We start from the raw sequence: 19,433 nt of genomic DNA on the forward strand, positions 1-19,433 counted from the left end.
TTATACCACTGACGCTATGGGAGCTGCAGATGAAATATACGCGCCGTGCGGAATATTCCCAGGCTTTCAGTAAAGGCCATACGAGTCTAGATGCGTCACCATAGGAAGGCTGTACAGGAAGTGATGAAATAAATGGGTGTACAATAGAGCCGAGGGTTCGAGCTCGCAAGGGCCGAATGGGTTCCTGTATGTCTATTTTGCTTGTCCTCACATCTTGAAAACAGGGATTCCAACTCTGAAAAATGTAATTTCAAATCAATGCATTGAAATGTGCTGAAGGCTCAAATTTCTATCAAATACGCCAGATGCTGCACATGCATGTCGCTTTAAGTATGCCTTGTTCCATGGTTTTCGCCGAGTTAATGATCTAGTATATATAATTGATCGAAGCGTTGAACGCAGTTGTCCAGGACCCAATGACGTCGGTAAAAGGGAATCATGTTGCTTTATGGTGCTGAAGTATCGATGGAAATATTCGGATGCATTTTCAAATAGATTTAAAGCAATTTATTTAAATAACACTCCTGGTTACCTCTTCTTGGTTAACGGAATAGAACAAAATTCGAATCCCGAATCTGAACCAAAATCCCAATTCACCTAACATAGGATTCAAATGTCAAACTGCAGTTAATCCCCAACAACTTCTCGTTAACAACTTTTCAGGACAATAAGTAAAATTGCAAAATCCATGCACACTTATTCGTTCGCATGGAAATTCCAATACAACTCTTGGACAGCAAACGATGCAGTGGAGTGAATTCAACCTTTTGGCGGGATTTAACCTGTGCCCGGTCGGGGTCTGAGACAACCGCGCCCGGCCTGGGGAGGGGAAGTTGACTTTCCTTTGGACCTCCAATTTTCAGACGCCGTACGAAAACAAGACACCGTTTTAAAGGCCTCAGCGAAACATGAAGAATACACACCAAATTTGCACGTTAGTCCAAATGTGAAGTTACTAGAGTCCACGAACGGCAAAAGCGGCCGTTCTATTCGGTGCAGTAGAGACATATATTAACACCTCAAGACGGATATTAAGGGCGAACAGATAAGACTTGGGGATTCCATGCACAGGGATGAGTTCAGGTCAGGTCACCATCCAAAACTGGTCAACCAGCTGCCTACAAGAACGATGCGTTTTGTTTTCTTTCCCAGTGTACTTCTGACAAAATGCATTTTCTTAGATGCTACTGTGGAACAGAAGTATATCACGCACAACAAATATCATTTGAGGCTGACCTAGTCGTCAGCTAAGGCCAACTTGGGTCAAACTCATAAGCGTTCCAAGTGAAAAATTAAAGTGCTAACCGGGACTAAGTGACACGTGCAATACTTTTTCGGGGTCAGAAATTGCGTGTTCTAGATCAACAGGTTCTCAGGATCGCATAGCGCTTATATGCATTTGCGCTTATATACATTATGCATTGTCACTTCGACGCTTGACAATTATTTTGATTGTATTTTAATTATCTTAATTATATCATTTATGTTACAAAAACATGGCTACTGTATTTGTAACATACTGAGGACAGGCATATTAGTACCTGATATTACACATTATCAACTTCACAAAGACGATAAGGTGGTGGCTATATATGTCGCACCCGTTCACCTAGCCTCTCCGCTACTGACAGCAGAGATTTTGTTGTTTTCTGTTTTAAACTTCACCATGTTTACCTCCGTTTACCTCCGCATGGGTAACGGCATGTTTTCTTTTTAAGCGGAGCCCAATGCTGGAGTAGGGTCCAGCCAGTACGGACGAGTGGATGCGTGACGAGTGCGTCAGGGTGTGGTAGGTGAAACTGCTCGTGTGCGTGCTGAACTCGCGTGATGATTGTATTGTGTTTGCGCTGTGTGGTGGTCTACGTCGGAGTGTTTTGGAGTGCCGTGAGAGTTTGACATGTACGTTGATAGACTTGCCGGCAGCACGCGTGTAGAATTTGATGAGTTGTAGTTTGCGTCTGCAGGTGAGTGGGAGACTTCTTGCGGCCGCCAACAGGCTCGGGAGAGTGGAGAAGCGGAAAACGCCCGTGGCGGCCCCTATGACCGTTTTTGGATGGCATCGAGGGGCTAATGCTTTTGGCGAGAAATGCCATTAAAGATAAAACATTTTGATCTGAGATCTGTTGGATCAGGCTGGTGTACAGGCTAAGGTGTGTGTGCTCGTCGGCGTCCCACTCTCGCTCGGCAAAATATTTTAGGATATTGAGACGCCGTGCTCAGTAGGTGATTTAGGGTCTGGAAATGGGGGGGGGGGGGGCAATGTGAATCGGTGATCTAACGTGATGCCGGGATATTTAAATGTGGACAGCAATCGGATGACTTCACCGCGAAAGTTGAATGGGGTCCTTGGAGCCACGTGAATGGGGTTCCTGGAGAAAATGAGCGCTGCTGGTCTAGGTGGAGAAGTTTGGAAGCCCCACCGATCACACCGTTCTTGAATATGATTCAGCGTAAGTTGAATAAATTTTTTAACTCGATCGACGCTGAGATATCAAAGCCACAAGGCCAGGCCGTTGGTAAAAAGGGAGAATTGATGATGGGGAAATGTGTTATCAATGTCGTTGGCGAGATCACCCTGCTCTGAGGAAGTCAATGATATTGCGCTCTCTGCGCTGAGAATGATTTCCTACGGCAGACTGCAAATGTCCGGCCTGTGAGTAAGTTTTGAGCGGACTCAGCAAGTGTGCCGAGGACTTCTATTTTGTGCAGTTTACACGAAATGTTCCACATTTGAAGATATTGGAGCCAGCATCAGACGTTATGAAATAAGCTCCAGTATCACTATAGGTATTGCTTTTAAGTGGAAAACGCTGCTCTAGACTACACATTTTCTCTGGTTACTAAATATTCTGCTCGATACGTCGTTGCTTATGCCATCGAACCTTGCGCAACAGTTATTGGGAGCCAGCTGACGGTCGTGATACCTGGGAATTGTGCTCACGAATGCCAATTGTGAACAATTTGACAAGCTTTAGTTTTTTCTTTGTTTTTTTTTTGCCTTGATCGCCGCATGGCTAATGAAATGGAGGGATTCGAATGACGTTATTATGACGTTATGGATGCTTGGGTGACCTCGAAATAGCTTCCGGAAGTAGTCCGCACAGCTTCACGGGCGTCTTACTTAGAAACTAGAGGGGTTTAGGTCTTCAGAAAGGCAGGACTATGAACTGCACCAAATTATCTTCAATATGGCTATTGAAGTTCAAAACCGCATCCAATGTGGAGCACTACCCTTAATGAAAAGGGCTGTTTCATTCACTTTGCCAAATGTGACCTTCAGGTTCAGGAATAATGCAACCGTAATCATTGCGTTTTGAAAAACGGCATAGTAATGGGGTCATTGATTTTGAATGACGCTATCCGCCGTTGGGCGGCCGGGACGGTAGCCATTTTGGACTGAGGAGAAAGGGTCATGAGTTGCTAGGAGCGCCCTGATGCAACCATGGACCATTCATGCAAATAGTGTTGATGGACAGATAGTGAGGGAGATTTATCGGCTGGCGGTTTCCTTAGTTTTAGCATAAGAGTGCTAGAGCGCCAAATGACGAGGAAGTGTTCGTGAATCCAGATATCGTTGTAGACAGGGAGGAGATTTACCACCTCAGACTCAATGAGATTTTGGAAAAGGAGTAAGCTAGCTGGTCTGGGCTACCGAGGGTGTTTCCACACTTCCTGAGGACCAGCCTCAGCTTGCATGAAATGAATGGCGTCTGTGTGCTCCTAGTGCTGTTCGAGATGAAGTCGGGTACGAGAAGGGCGGCGGTGTGAGTGTGTTAGTGAGCTGCCGTGAGCATTGATCTGCCGATGATATACGGACGTAGCGCTCTGCAAATTACCTTGCCACCTCAAAAGGCACCTCATATGGCTGATAATTGTGGTGCGGTGCGCAGCGTGCAGAGTCAGATCGATTACTGAGTTAGTGACGGCTCCTCCGTGATTTGCATGTGTGCGTGCTTGGATGCAGGGTGCAGAACGTCGGGTGCCGACGTGGGCAACACGTTGCGAGGCGCCTCGTGCACCGTGTTGGCGAGCGTACTGTCAGACCGGCGCCGGGTCAGGAGGTCGAGTCAGGCGACCACCGGCATTCCGCAGACGTGGCAGTCGACCAGTCCGCGTACGTGTCGCGTGGGCAGCCTGTACGTGCAATGCCGCGGACGCTCGACAAGCCACGTCGGGTCCAAGCATAAACGCGGGCGGGAACGTAGTTATGGAGCTTCCGGGGTTAAAATGGTTAAATGGCACCCTATGGTGGTCTGACCCATCGTTTTACTTAATCCGCCACTGGGTCGTCAGAGGATGTGTGCGCAGGAAGCCCGTGAGTCCCCATCTCTTGGCTGAACTTTTGTCTGTCTCGGTGTTTTGCCAAATATCCATGAACGCAAGGTATGCAAGTTTTGGTATTTGGTATTTCTAGGTGGTTTTGGGATGAATCATCAATGTTTTGCTGTTTTCAATGGCTTTGAGCGATTTTTGGTGGCTAGCATTTCCACATCCGCGTAACAGCTGACTGGGATACCGCGCACGTTGTGTGCTGTGACTTGCATCAAATCTGTGTTGCGTGTGATCGGTAAATCCTGCATAAATACCGGAGCCTTGCATCAAAATACGCGGGTGTGTGGTTTTGATTGGAGGGCATGAGTCAATGCTTTATCTTGGCCACTGCATGTAGCATCAAATGGTTGCTCTGTGGTGCCTGACATGCATGATAATAAAAAAGCTTAGTTTTTTCTTTGGATTCTGACTAAAACGGTTGTTGGAAAGGTGTTAGCCTTTCTGGAACTGGAATGAAGCATGATTATTATGTTAAGGGGATCTGGCACGTCACACCATTCATCCATCACATCCATGATCATGCTCATTTTGTATCAGACAGCATGATTGGGGATGCAAGGCATACATACTGAGCTGATTCTGATGTGTTGATGTCGGGCTCAGTCACCTTTTTTAAAATTAATATTTTGCCCTTGTTTGAGCAATCACATTTGATGTCATCATTGTGCGCGTGCTTCTAAGAATAGACAAAAGTAAAGCTTCTTGAATTTCACGTTGCCCATAAAGAGCATCTGGTTTGCCCAAAATGTGACATTTTTCATATTTTAGTGTGTTTCATTGTCGGTTGTGTATGCCGCACATGAATGTGAGAGGTCAGTATATATATATTGGCAGCCATATAACTTGAAAGGAGACAAAGCTTTCCTCATAAGTTAAGGGCATACCAAGTTGAGCTGCTGCTGAACTGGCTACTGGAAAGGACATGTATTTCTTTGAAGGCCCATTTTTCTCATGTAAAGGGGAACTTATTGAAACAATTGCTTGCCTCCAATCCCCCTTGCTGTGGTGGAAAAGGTCAACTTCAATTGCTTCATGACTCACTGTCTGCCATTTGCTGGGATGGCTTGCTGCTTGTGGCAGCTGCCACTCAGGATCAGATGGGGTCAGAGGGTAAGGTGTACCGCATCTGGCATTGATGTGCACTGAAATTTTCTGTAATGTTCTGTTGTTGAACTTCATGTCATAATCTCATGGTGGGGTAAGGGCCTGCACAACAAGCCCTGTTGTGGGATGACTGCAGATGCCAGAAGCTCAGCCAATCAAGTTGTTTGCACTCAATATACAAGACAGTGAAAATATATCAGACATTGACCTGGTTGGGTATGCCATATGAGTCAAAGATCTGGTGAACCACTGGCCTTGTGTATGTGTGTGCAGGCATGTATGGGCATACCAGGCAGGATGATAAATCAAGCATTAAGGTGTATGTAACAACTGGTAATCACAATGTTTCAGGTTATCAAACACCATCATGGCAGACTCAGGAGCAGGGAACTGGTGCTTGATTGAAAGTGACCCAGGGGTCTTCACTGAGCTCCTGCGAGAATTTGGTACGTGAAAGTGAAGTGTTTGAATGTGTGAAGTTTTGTTTGTTATTTTTAGTGATAGTTTGCTCTGGTGTGGTTTTTGGCAGGATATGTCTGTCTTGTTAAGAAATGACTAACTTTTTTTAGTAGAATATTTTGTGGACCATGAACAATAAAAGCATTTGTGTTCACTTTAAGCACATGATATACTGCATCTTTGAAGTCATATAGCCTGTTATAGGTAGCATCAGTCTGTTTGCAAAATTTGCTGGTGATGTTATTTGTGAACATGCATCACTTTCTCCACCACATTGGTATCAAGAGGTCTCAAGTTTCTTGTGATGTGTGAAATTATAGCTGAATCTAACAAGCTAAATTTGAGTTCGAGTTTATTTAACTAAGGACATAGATAAATGTGATTGCTATCATTAGATACACTAACCAGCAAATTCTTATGTTTAAAGCTGCCAACACCACTAGGGTACCATATGGCTGTATGTGCACACCTGGTATGCAAGACTGGTATGCAAATTTAATTAACCACACTACTGAATGCAGATATCTTTGACATTGTTTTTGCTATTTTAGTAGCCAGTCATGCATTTCAGTTAAGGATTTATTTGAACAGTTTTGTTTAGAAATGTACCATTTTTTGTTGCAGGTGTTACTGGTGCCCAAGTGGAAGAGGTTTGGAGCATGGATGATGAAATGTTTACAAAATTGAGGTAAGTGAGTGTAATCACTGCACTTGGGTTAACATTTGAAACTGATAGGCATGAATCACTAAGCAGAGGGTGTGGTAGCCAAGTAGCATGGGAACATATTATTTTCCTGATCTTTTTCTGTCACCATTTCTTGCTTGACTGATGTGCTACATGCATTGCCCACTGCCTTGGGTGTTCACAAAATGTGAAGGACATCCACTATGAATGTTTTTTTATTATTATATTATTATGTTTATTTTATTATTATATTATTATGTTTATTTTATTAATATGTTATATATTGTATTTATATTATTATTATTATATTACTATATTATAATTAATATGTAATCTACTGATCAGCTGCAATCAGTGCCATTCCAGCATCTCATGGGATGGTGTAGTCACCGTGATAATGAATGGTGTGTGCTAGGTCCATCTGGGATTGTGTTATGCCATGCTGCATGACCACTCTTGTCTGCAGGCCTGTTCATGGGCTAGTCTTCCTCTTCAAGTGGGTACCAGACTCGTCGACAGCTGGCACCCCTGTCCAGGACAGCAGGCTCGAGCGCATTTTCTTCGCCAAACAGGTTAGAGTGCAGACCCGTGTTAAACAGAATGTTCCAAATTTGTATGGAGCTTTGAAATGGTAAAACCACCTTGAAGGTTATTTAGTTCTGTTCACAGCCCTGCCCTTCTTATGACTTAAACCTTTCTAGTTTCATAGCTACACACCAGCAAACATGTGCAGACTATTTTAAGGTCACCCAGGCATTCATGATGCTATAATAGCGTCGCTCAAATCCTGCCATTCCCTTGGCTATACGGCGATCAGGGTCCAGAAAAGGCATAATTGTTGAGTCGTTCAGATCTGGCGATTTAGATTGAGCCCGATTTCCAGATATAACGGCCGTCAATAAGCTCTCGATCAGTGTTGTGCAAGGCACGATAATAAAGCAATAAAGTAATAAAGCAATGACGTATTGGGCAGAATATTAACTTAAAAGAGAAATGGTGTCATCCAGAGCAGCATTTTCTACTGAAAGCATACCAATAGTTTGTGAGCTCATTTCGTCATATTGACACTTACTTCAATATCTTCAAAGGCGGAAAATTTCAGTTAAATTGGCCGGAGCGAAAACCCGTCTGGTCTCCTCTGAGTGATGTGTCGAGTTCTCATTTTGTAAGCTTAGCTGGTTTGTCGTGTGCCATGGCCGGATCTAGTAAGCTCCTTACATTGTGTAGCGTGGCCCAAAACGGGTGACGCGCCAAGGCGACTGGGGCCGAGCGTGAGGGGTGGCGCGCGCTGCCGTGTCAGCTCCTGCCACCGCGAGCGAGCTCTAGCCGGCCCCCACCGCCGCAAGAGAGCTTTACCCGGCCCCTGCCGCCGCCACGAGCGGCTCTACCTGGCCCCCACCGCCGCAAGAGAGCTCTACCCGGCCCCCGTCGCCGCCGCGAGCGAGATCTACACGGCCCCCTCCGTCGCAGGCAAGCTCAAGCCGGCCCCCCTCCACCGCGAGCGAGCTCTACCCGGTCCCCTCCGCCGCAAGCAAGCTCAACCCGTCACCCCCCCCCCCCCCCCGCGGGCAAGCTCTACCCGGTCCCCTCCGCCGCAAGCAAGCTCAAACGGCCACCTCCGCCCCAAACAAGCTCAACCCCCCCCCCCCCCCCGCCGCGAGCGAGCTTTACCCGGCCCGCGCCGCCGCCGCGAGCGAGCTTTATACAGCCCCTTCCCCCGCAAGGAGGCTCAAACCGGCCCCCTCCGCCGCAAGCGAGCTATACACGGCCCCCTCCGCCGCAAGCAAGCTCAACCCGGTCCCCCTCCGCCGCAAGCGAGCTGTACACGGCCCCCCTCCGCAGGCAAGCTCAACCCGCTCCCCCCCCCCCCCCCCCCAGCCGCCGCCGCGAGCAAGCTCAACCCGGCCCCCGTCGTCCGCAGGTGATCAACAACGCGTGCGCCACCCAGGCCATCCTCAGCGTGCTGATGAACACGGACCACCCGGACGTGCGGCTGGGCAGCAACCTGACCGAGCTGCGCGAGTTCACGCAGAGCTTCGACCCGGCCACGCGCGGCCTGGCGCTCAGCAACTCTGACGTCATCCGCACGGTGCACAACTCGTTCGCCAGGTGGGGCAGCGCGGACGGCGGCGCGCGCCGAGCGTGACCCGACCTGACCTGACCTGTGCTCGACGGTGTGGTGCGTGCAGCGCCGCTTCCTTGCGGGCGACGCACCAGGCTGATTTCTGTTAGCTGTCGCGTAGCTCTCCTGCCCCGTCTTTGTTGCGGTCTCAACCAGGGGCTAAGGGGTCTATGGGTAGCATGGCGTGCGGATGCCGTAGTGTCTGTGCAGTGTTTCAAGATGGTAGTACTGGGTGCGTCATCGTTGTTTTCAGGGGAGGGGGAAGGCATACTGTGCGTCGCCCGCGGCAAAAGGCGTGAGACAAGTGGACGCCAAAAGACTGAATATTGCAACGCGTTGTTGAATCCCACTTGCTAGGGTTATCGCTCATGCTATATCGTCAAAGAGATGCTTTTCCAGGCGAACGTCGTGTTTTCCTTCGGCCTTCTATTCCGCTTACAGCCGGGTCGGGACGCGTGCAGCGTATCGCCTGCGTGTCGGTGGTCGTGTCTCTGGCCCACCCCCGTGAAGTCGACAGCGCGTGGCGTCTGTCTCCCGTCAGGCAGACACTGTTCGAGCTGGACAACAAGTCGGCGACCAAGGACGACGAGGTGTACCACTTCGTGAGCTACGTGCCGGTGGACGGCCGGCTGTACGAGCTGGACGGCTTGAAGGAGGCACCTCTGGACCACGGGCCGCTGCCGGCCGACACGGACTGGACCCAGGCCGCCCGACCCATCATCGAGAAACGCATGCAGAAGTGAGCGGTTGCCGACGGCGCTGACTTCCCCGCCGCTTGTAGAGACGGGCTGGTGACGCTTTGGCACAGGGCAGTGCCTTCCGTGGGGACGGGAGGGTGGTAATATACGCTCCCCCCCCCCCCCCCATGAGGGTAGTGGGTGGCGGTATAGACTCCCACGCCTTCCGTTCGGACAGAGAGAGGACTGTTTTAACTCCCAGGCGAGAAGGTGGCGGTATAGACCCCCGCTCCCCGTTGAGACAGGAGGGTAAGGGCGAAGACTCCAGCTTCCTGTAGAGACAGAAGGGTGGGGATAGACGCTTCTGCCCCCCCCCCCCCCCCTGGAGACAGCGGGGGATGGTATACGCTTTCTCGCTTCCTGTGGAGACAGGAGGTTAACGGTTAAGACTCCTGGCCCCCTCACTCTTAGATCCACTGCCACACTCCTTTGATCATTCAAAGAAACAACTGATATCCCAATGCTACAACAGTGTTGGCAGTTTTTGTCTGGCCTCGCATCGTCTGCCAATGCCATGGCAGAAATGTTGTGGTTAGTTGTGAATGCAGTCTTATGTATCAGCTGCATCTGAAAGTTAAGTAAGGGCTGAGAGGGGCTCTGGCTGTTGTTTTAACTTGGATATGTCTCCCTGACAGCTGACTGTAAATGAAAGCTATGCAATGTTGAAAACTGGCTAACTGGTCCATAAAACAGGTCCATATTTTCCCATTTGTCAGGGTGGCAACGGTTCTTCTGATTTGTTAAAGAAGACATGTGGGACGTATGTCTTGGTTTATGTTTCATCCATCGCCTGCATGGCAGTACTTTGTCATGCGCATTGTGAAACGCCGTGATGACGTCAGTTGGGCGGGCTGTAACAATAGCAACCGCTCCACGGTCTCTGACTTCCGGCCCCTGACGGCGCGGCGTGCTCCACCAGGTACAGCGAAGGTGAGATCAGGTTCAACCTGATGGCCATCATCTCGGACCGGCGCGCCCTCTACCAGAAACAGCTGCGCCAGCTGCAGGCCGGCGCTCAGGTGAGTCCCGGGCGGGGCTGGCCGACGCGGCACAGCCGGGGGCCGGCGCCCGCGTCATAACCACAGGGCGCCCGGGCGACGTTCACCGATAGACAAGGACACGGAGCCGTGTGATAGAGGCTGGATGTCGGTGGGTTCTCGATTGTGGGTGGACGGTCACTAGCCTGAAGACAAGGTCAGGACATGGCCGCACGTGCTTAGTACCTCATGCCGCTGCCTTCGCGGAGTTAATGATGCTGGTTGGCTTGTGCTCTCGTCGCCGAAGTACGAGTGTCGCTGTCATGACGGATAGATGTGCTCGCGCAGTTACATCGCCATTCGAGTCCGCTGAGGCGTGCTACCTTCGGTGCGGTGAGCATGGTAACACAAAACTTACCCACTTCAGCCTGTAGACCTGGCTCCATCCTGGCAGTGAACCCGTTTAGTTTACCCCTTATACCAGAGACTGCTATTTGGCCTACATCCGTCATCAGTGCTGATGGTGCTGCTCGTCTGTTTCCGTCCCGCCTCATGCTGTAACGCTATTGCCTGATGACCGTGAGACGTGAAGCCGACAGTACATATATCGCGGGGGGGGGGGGGGGGCTGGTGGCATAGAAGACTGGACAGCCGTGGTCAACAACAGCCTGTGTTCAGTGCTTCTGGTTCTGGTTGTTTCCATCAAATGTGGTTCGCAGTTCGCGGAGAGCTGCGGAGGTTTTTCTGAGACACGCAGGCGGGTTGTCATGCTCCGCACACTGACTGCGACGAGTGTGGGCCTGTGTGGGGAGGAGACACAGAAGCCGTGCCGCGGACTCTGCGCCCAGCGCGTACCGGCGCGGCTCGCCGTGGAGGTGGAGGTGGGGAGCGAGAGACGAGACACAGAAGCCGTGCCGCGGACTCTGCGCCCAGCGCGTACCGGCACGGCGCTGTGGAGTGGAGGTGGGGAGCGAGACACAGAAGCCGTGCCGCGGACTCTGCGCCCAGCGCGTACCGGCACGCTCGCTGTGGAGGTGGAGGTGGGGAGCGAGACACAGAAGCCGTGCCGCGGACTCTGCGCCCAGCGCGCACCGGCAGTCGCTGTGGAGTGGAGGTGGGGAGCGAGACACAGAAGCCGTGCCGCGGACTCTGCGCCCAGCGCGTACCGGCGCGGCTCGCTGTGGAGGTGGGGGAGGGAGAGGGAGTCGGTGCCTTCTGCAGCGCTCGTCTGACATTCTCCTTTCTCGCGCATGTGTTAGGAGGCGGGAATGGATACGGACTCGGCACAGTCAGAGATGGCCCGGCTGCAGATGCTCATCTCCGAGGAAGAGAAGAAGATGGAGACCTACCGGACGGAAAACATACGCCGCAAGCACAACTACATCCCGTTCATTATGGAGGTGAGGAGCGATGCAGCGGTCTGCCTCAGCTCGGCTCGCCGTTCTAGCTCGTCCACAGTCGCCAGCTGTCGTTAGCCCCCCGACGTGTGCGCGTTTGTCTGGCGTTTGCAGTGCTCGCTTGCCTTCACAACCGACCATGCTATCTCGGGAAGTAAACATGTAGGCCCAAGAACTGCGTTGGAATGGACAGCAAGAGATCCTTGATGTGCCAACCATTTCAGTCTCCGGCGTAGCGAGTTTTTTGTGCGCGAAGGACACGGTTGGGTTACGAGGGTTGAGGGGCATCGGGCTGGAACCTGGTGGCCCCAGGAATATCGTCCGCCTAATTTGCATCAAACGCTGATTAATTTTACCCATGTGTGTGTAATCTGGGCACAAAGGCCAAACTTTTGTCTTAAAAATCCTTTCCGCGGCATAATTGGCCCAGTACCATGGACAACGCGATATTTGATAGCATTAAATCAAATATCCTGCATGTCATTACAGGGATGCATTCGATGATGGTGCACAACGATCGGCATGTAGCATGTGATGACCAAATATACCGGACAGCGCTAGGGCAATGCTTCTGAATGCATTTTGTCTACCAAGCACACGCTATCGGGCTGATGAATGCAAAACTAGACAGACGTGACGCTCCCCAACATGACATCGCTCGTGCCTTTTTGAGTCTCGTACTTTGGGAGAAGGTGTATGATCTTGTATGGTCGTCAACTAAACATTTGGGCGCGATTATTTACGTTATTTTTATAGGAAGCACCTTGGGCGGGGCTGCGGGCCCTTCTGATTTGAAGGGGTCAGCTGGATTAGACATCTTGAAACCAGCCGCACTTCTGTAACCATATTTCGTTCTACAGCTACTCAAGATCTTGGCGAAAGAAGGCAAGCTGGTGCAGCTGTACGAGCAGGCCAGGGAGCGTTCGGAGAAGCTGAACCAGGCGCGCAAGAAGCAGAAGACCAAGTAGCTGGGCTGCGCCGGCACCTGTACCTCAGCGCTAGTTATTAGTTTGATTTGACATTGCCGAATTTTGTCAAATAATAAAATTGCTTCGGTGTTGAATCTGCGTTGCCTGTGCGAGCAAGGAACGTTGGGTCAGAATGGATCGTCATTTTATGACAATTCCAAACACTGGCTATTTGTCCACGACCAACACCTGCGACAGGCAATGGTTCGTCGCCGGATGACCAACTTCTCTCCTGTTTTGACAAGGAAGACATGCTACGATAACCGTGTTTTTCATTCTGCGAATTTCGCTAGGATTCTAGGCGGGCATAAAACTGACTGCCTGAGACTCTGAAATATACTGGGCCAGATATGCCGCTCGAGTCCTCAGCTGATCGCTCAGACGTGACCTTTCGGCATGAATGAATTTCGGACATGCTCTTAAACGGCATATCAAGATGGGTACCCACCGACCAGGAGCGAACTTTTTACTGAGGTGTTTAGCAATATGGGGATTGAAGATCCGCGTTAGTCGTTTTTGCTGGTGGTGGGTGCTGGTATGACAGATGGGTGAATGTCACCGCTGGTCGAGAGCCATCTGGAAGCTTCTCAAACTAGTCTGCTGACCTGGCGTGGAGATTGCGAAGTACTAAGCGCATCCAGGAGTGCTAATCGTATCAGAAGGTAATTATTTCAAAGCTTCAGTAACGAGAACCCGGCTGTGCTCAATAGGGAGTAAAGGCAAAAACCACCAGTTTTTCCAATGCTGCCAAGGATCGGCCGCAACGAGGATCCGAAGCGCCAAACGCAATTTGAGACGCCGGTCTGTCGTTTTTACCAGTGGGGAAGTAGAAATGTTGGGACGAATTGGCTGGGGCGGCGGGGGGGGGGGGGGGGGGGGGAATCAAATAATCATTCAAGTTCACAGCGGTCAGAACGCCAGCCCTGCGGTCTTGACTTAAGGCGCAAAACACATGGGAGGCGGGGCCGTGAATGAGTAATATAACACGTCAAGGGAGATACGGCAAGCCCTATTACTACAGCGGCAAGCCTCGAACGTCTGGCGAGATAGCTGACATCATCCAACCCGATCTCCACCGTACGGTGAATACAAATATTCACCATCGGGCGCAATAACCAGTCCGGTGGATCAGACTGGCTCGATCTAGCCCGCTGCCCGCCTGCCGCCACACGCTGCCCCCCCCCCCCCCCCCGCTCGGGGGCCGCCACTGCCGCCATAGGCGTAACCACCGGCCAGGGCCGGAGAACATGGACACTGGACGGGGACGCACTGTGCTGGACTCCAGACGCCAGGTGGAGCCAATACCGACCCCGGAGTCGACCAGAGGGTCCTGGGCGAAGCTGTTGCAGTGAGAAGGGAGTCTCATGTCCGAAATGAGTCGGTGAGATTGGCTTGAACTAACGACTGGTTGGCTCAAATGGCAAAGGCAAAAGACCCACGTTCTTGCTCTGATATATATATATATATATATATATATATATATATATATATATATATATATATATATGCATGACTAATATATATGGCAAAATGCATATATGGTAACGTTCATACCAATTCTCACCAAACCATGTCTGAGTCGAAATGAAGCCGTCTCAAGTCTCAAGCCGTCTCCGTTGCGTGACTGAAGCGGCGCCCTGCATCAGCGTCAAAATTGACCTGACCAGCCGTGCCTTGGTAATCTGAAGTCATTCCGTGGGAGCGGTATCGCATGCGGTGCCGCTAGTCGCGAGATAACGTGACCAGTCAGTGAAGGCGGCGAGTACCGCCAAAGTCGGGTCAGAAGCCAGAGAGACGGGCCAGCGAAGGCGGCGGGTACTGCCAAAGTCGGGCCAGAAGCTACAGAGACGGGCCAGCGAAGACGGCGGGTTCTGCCAAAGTCGGGGCAGAAGCTACAGATACCGGGCAGCGAAGGCGGCGGGTTCTGCCAAAGTCGGGGCAGAAGCTACAGAGACCGGACAGCGAAGGCGGCGGGTTCTGCCAAAGTCGGGGCAGAAGCTACAGATACCGGACAGCGAAGACGGCGGGTTCTGCCAAAGTCGGGGCAGAAGCTACAGAGACGGGCCAGCGAAGGCGGCGGGTTCTGCCAAAGTCGGGGCAGAAGCTACAGAGACCGGCCAGCGAAGGCGGCGAGTACTGCCAAAGCCGGGTCAGAAGCTACAGAGACCGGCCAGCGAAGGCAGCGGGTTCTGCCAAAGTCGGGCCAGAAGCTACAGAGACGGGCCAGCGAAGGCGGCGGGTTCTGTCACCCTCGGGTCACCTCGCCCTGAAGCCAGACGAGCGACACCACACCGAACACACGCCCCGCTGACGAAACATGTGTATTAAAGCGTCTTCATGGGGCTGCTTTCGTCACCAAGCAGGCCTTACCGCACACAACAGAAGCGTCTGCACATAACAGCCATCTATCATGTCGTGGGCTGAATCCGCGCCCGAAAGCCTACAGCAATTGAGCGCCGCACTGCTCCCAACACCGGTCGGTGAGGCGCCCGGCACCAGGCAGGCTGTCACACGAGCGTCACACGCCGCGCAAGGTGAGGCGATAGCCCGCCGGCGCCGGCCCGATGTTCCGCCACCACGTGCGATCGGCGTCGGGGGCTAGTGCGGCCCACCTCCCCGCAGTCGGCAGCGGCGCCCAGCCGCGGAGCGCACGTGCGGCACACCGCGTGGCTGGCTGGCCGCGACGCGCCCGTGCGAGACGGCCACAGACGTGAGGGCCTATAAATAGAGCGGCGCAGCCGCACGGCCGGCGGCCGGCCAGGGTCAAGACCCGCGCCGCCGCCGCCGGCACGTGCTGGCCGGCTCCGGCCGACCGCCGCCCACAGGGGCACGCGGGCCCCGCAACAGCACAGCTATAAATATGCACATGCACACGCACTCAGACACGCGGGTCACGAGATGGAGCTTTACGGTGTGTCAGCGCCGCCCCAGCGGCGCCGTCAGCAGCGCCGCCGCTAGACTCGAGATTCGTTATCACGTATGTTACCCACCTTCACTTGGCGGCACCCCAACCGCCATCTCTTAATGATGCACTACACCAGGATGTATTTATATTTGTCCGATAATTTTATGTGCTCGGTGTCGAACAGATCCGGGAAAAGGGCCCCTTGGTACACAACCGTTTAATGTTTGCCGTCTTCCAGCGGCACCTCGGAGTTCAGGTCCGGCATGTTTGTACGTGGCGCCGAGCAGGTGGACAGCTTTTCATATCCAAGATAACCCAAACTCGTCTACTGGTTGTCGGCAGCATCATAAATATGCTGTCGCCACGCATTCTCTGTATACATACAAGGATTTTTGAGGAGCATGACTAATGTCTTTGATTGTAAAATTGAAACATTACCTAAACTCACAGGAACTGACCCTGACGAAGTATTCTGTAAGTACAAGCGCAACCGAACATGCGTTTGTTGGCTACAACCAAGCACATCCTGGAAGAGGTCCAACACTAAGAGAACACCAACATGACATCATGACTCAAACTGCACTCATCTGCAGACAAATTATGAATCATAGCGCGACAACCAGCCGACCTAGCGCCACGACAGCGCCATTAGGCGCATCTCCAGCCCCTATCACGACATTCTGACACGACGGATATCATGAACACATCGCTAGCCTGTGCTACCAGATCAACGCATTTTGCTGGTATAACCGGGCGAGGCTGGTTACGAGGGCGGTAAAACGAAACCTGCTGGAACCTATTATTGGGCGGATCATGATGACGTGCTTCACTGCATGGCACAACCGGAACCCATGTCGGGAGTCCGACACGATGGACACCGACCGACGTGAGCAGATCATACATGCAAGTGCCATATCGACAGAAACAATGCCCCTGTGTGTCCTCCTCCCAAGCGTGGATCAGCTAAACCCTGTTGGTCTGCACGGTGACGAGCACACTGGCTGCGGTAAGGGTCCGATAGATGCTGTTGTCTCAAGCGCGTTATCTAAACGCATAACCCATCAGCGCGTGCTCCAACAGTGGCCACGCGCTGTCACATCCGTTGACGATGAACGCACTCAGTCACAAAGGTTGTCTTCCACGGCGTCTGACCCAGAGGCTACCTAAGCAGACGCGTGTCACGGTAGCACGGGTCAAACAACGTTCCGAAATGCCACATCGCACTGTCGGGCGTGCGTAATGTCACACATGAAAATGTTGATTTGTTTTTTTTTAAAATGAGTCGAACCTTGCACACCCAAATGTTCGAATAACCTAATATGTCGCAACGAACAAGGAAATAGGGCCTATAAAAGAGGCGGTAGATGTCAGGCTAGAAGAATAACTTCAACACAAGTACACACCATACACGAGAAATGGCACATATTATTATGTTCTTCCGTGCTGTGATAAATATATAAGCTTACTGATGACTGTAGTAAACGTCTGGAAAAACCCTTGGGCCACGCGACGATAACACGTGAGTGGAAGGACAAAATTCGCCATACCGAATCCACTCCAAACCAGCGCCTTCATCACATTTTGGAACCTCAGGTCCCAAACACGGCGCCCACACGGCCCTCCTGAGGGCCGGCCGTCCATTTCCACCGACACCCTAAGTCCATGACCAGCCCGCGGCAGCTCTGCCCGTGCGGCCGTCGTCTGGCGTCGTTTGATGCCTGCTCGGGGCCCGTGTCTCGCCGCCGCCGGCCCGCTGACCCGGGACCGGGGGGAGGCGCCGCCGGCTGGCCAGCGGCCACCACCACCTCCTCACCCGCCAGTCCTGCCGCTACTTGGGACGGAGCTTCTCGTAGTGGTAGCCGCGCTGCAGTGGCGTCACGCGCCCCATGCCGCCCCACTGACGTCATTGTCTTATGCTTCACAAAGTTGAACTGCTCCTGGACGAACTCATAAAACTCGTTCTCAACTTGCCACATTTCCGACTGGCGGATAATCTGCTTCGTCTGTCGGAAGGCTCCTTCTTCTTCTGTGTCCTTCGCAAGTGTGACTTTCCCACTGCAGGTAAAAAGATCGCTGTTAAAACCTCTGGTGGTGGTCACTTGCTGCAGCGGCGATCACCACCAGTATCACAGCACACTCGCAGGGTGCGTCAGCATGCCCCGGTCAGCCCTGGATGTAATAATAACGCGCCCCGCCAATACTGAAACGGCCGCTTATATTCCGGTCTGCGCCTGTGATGTCAGAGCTGTCACGCGGTGAAGAACGCGTCATGTGTTCCATCAGCGACGCATGGAAGTATGTTTCAGTCCGCGATGGGTTCCTCAGTAGGTCAGAGCCAGTGATAGAATGTGGGGATGTGGGGATGCGGGGTAGGTCAGAGCCCGTCTCAGACATGACATCAGCAAAGCCTGACAGCATACCACCACGACCGGCAACGGACTTCAAAATCTGGCCGCTTTTTTATCAACACCCTCACACTCAAGATCATCAGTTACGCAGGACTGGTGGATACGAGGAGCGTGAGTATCCTGCAGCGTCAATGAGTCGCATCACTGACCGCGTTCCATGGAGCGGCCGGCGCCGGCGAACATGCGGGCATGATTGCCTCCCAGCAATGCCACAAAATCCTCCAGCCGCTCGGTTGGTGCCCACAGCAGTAGTGGTGCGCCAGGTTATACTTGGCGTGCTCCAGCGCCTCGCGGCTCCCAGGCTCCCTGCGGCGACGGTCGTACCTCACTCAGCACTCATGGACGGACACTCGGCACTCAACAGCCGACACTCGGCACTCACGGGCAGGCCTTGGCACTGGTCAGTTAGGAACCAGCACACAGGACCCGCACTCAACACCCAGTTCAGGAACTAACACTCACGGGAAGAACCTAACACTCATACAGAGGTGCTGGCCGCAGGAACCACGTACCTGCAAACGGCATTTGGCACTCGGATCAACATGTATCCACCCCCTATCAGCACTGAGTATTGACGACCGCCGTTCGCCGCTCAAGCGTACATGTGCAGCCATGCACAGTAGACATGTATTCAGTGCTGACGAATACAAAATGCGCAAGCCGCTGCAGGCTTGCGAGCTTAATAGTATGCGGGACCATGCTGGCCCATGCTGTGTGTAAAATGACACGATGGTATGAAGTGACCCCGAATGAAGAATAACCCAGATGCCAAATCAAAAACAAAGCTGAACTCTACTCTACAATAAACCAATCAAGCCTAAGCAAAAATCAATAGGTGAAATGCCGTATAAAACGTATTAAAAGCTTGCACTAAAGAACCTGAAACACGCTGCAGTACAAGGCAAACTCCTTTCGCCGTGGTTTTCTCGATACCATGTGTCGAACTTTCAGTGGTGTGATTTCTTGGGTAGTCTCTACCATCGCCATCTCACGCGCCGTTCGTCGTGGGAGACGACCAAAGGCTATGGCGATCTCCTGGATCGAGCTCCCGGCACTTCGCACGCGAATTTTGTTTAAAAGCCTCAAAGGAGCAGCGACTGGGGAAAACAAGGCATAAGCTCTCAATGATGAGAAATGGTCGTAAAGCTCCAATAACACGAACATAGGCTGGGTCTACTACTTCTGTTGGTCAAGGTGATGACAACATGTCAGGCCTGGTGATTTAAAATAGCCGTCACCAGGCACGCTCGGATGTCCTGGGTGTGGGCGGGGTGCACCCAACCACGCACAACGTCCGGTAACAAAATTTCCACTACCAATATCTGCCACAGGAAGCACT

At 52.0% G+C, this 19,433-nt stretch overlaps 1 protein-coding gene across 2 annotated transcripts; it reads left to right on the forward strand.

Annotated features, from left to right (window-relative positions):
• Positions 1-4,518: 4,518 nt before the first annotated feature.
• Positions 4,519-13,028, forward strand: LOC119101185 (ubiquitin carboxyl-terminal hydrolase isozyme L5). 2 transcript variants are annotated; one of them, XM_037224466.1, is made up of 9 exons: positions 4,519-4,567; positions 5,788-5,882; positions 6,520-6,583; positions 7,047-7,152; positions 8,502-8,689; positions 9,244-9,441; positions 10,359-10,458; positions 11,676-11,816; positions 12,674-13,028. In XM_037224466.1, exons 2-9 carry the CDS (start codon positions 5,804-5,806, stop codon positions 12,779-12,781), a joined length of 984 nt encoding a protein of 327 aa, XP_037080361.1. In that variant the 5' UTR covers positions 4,519-4,567; positions 5,788-5,803; the 3' UTR covers positions 12,782-13,028. The 2 variants fall into 2 exon arrangements, with proteins under 2 accessions (XP_037080361.1, XP_037080360.1); XM_037224465.1 differs by having other exon boundaries at positions 4,527-4,611.
• The last annotated feature ends 6,405 nt before the right edge of the window (positions 13,029-19,433 follow it).

The sequence above is a fragment of the Pollicipes pollicipes genome, unplaced genomic scaffold (assembly GCF_011947565.3).
Source record: "Pollicipes pollicipes isolate AB1234 unplaced genomic scaffold, Ppol_2.1 Scaffold_4881;HRSCAF=5763_pilon_pilon_pilon, whole genome shotgun sequence".
Lineage (NCBI taxonomy): Eukaryota > Metazoa > Arthropoda > Thecostraca > Pollicipedomorpha > Pollicipedidae > Pollicipes > Pollicipes pollicipes.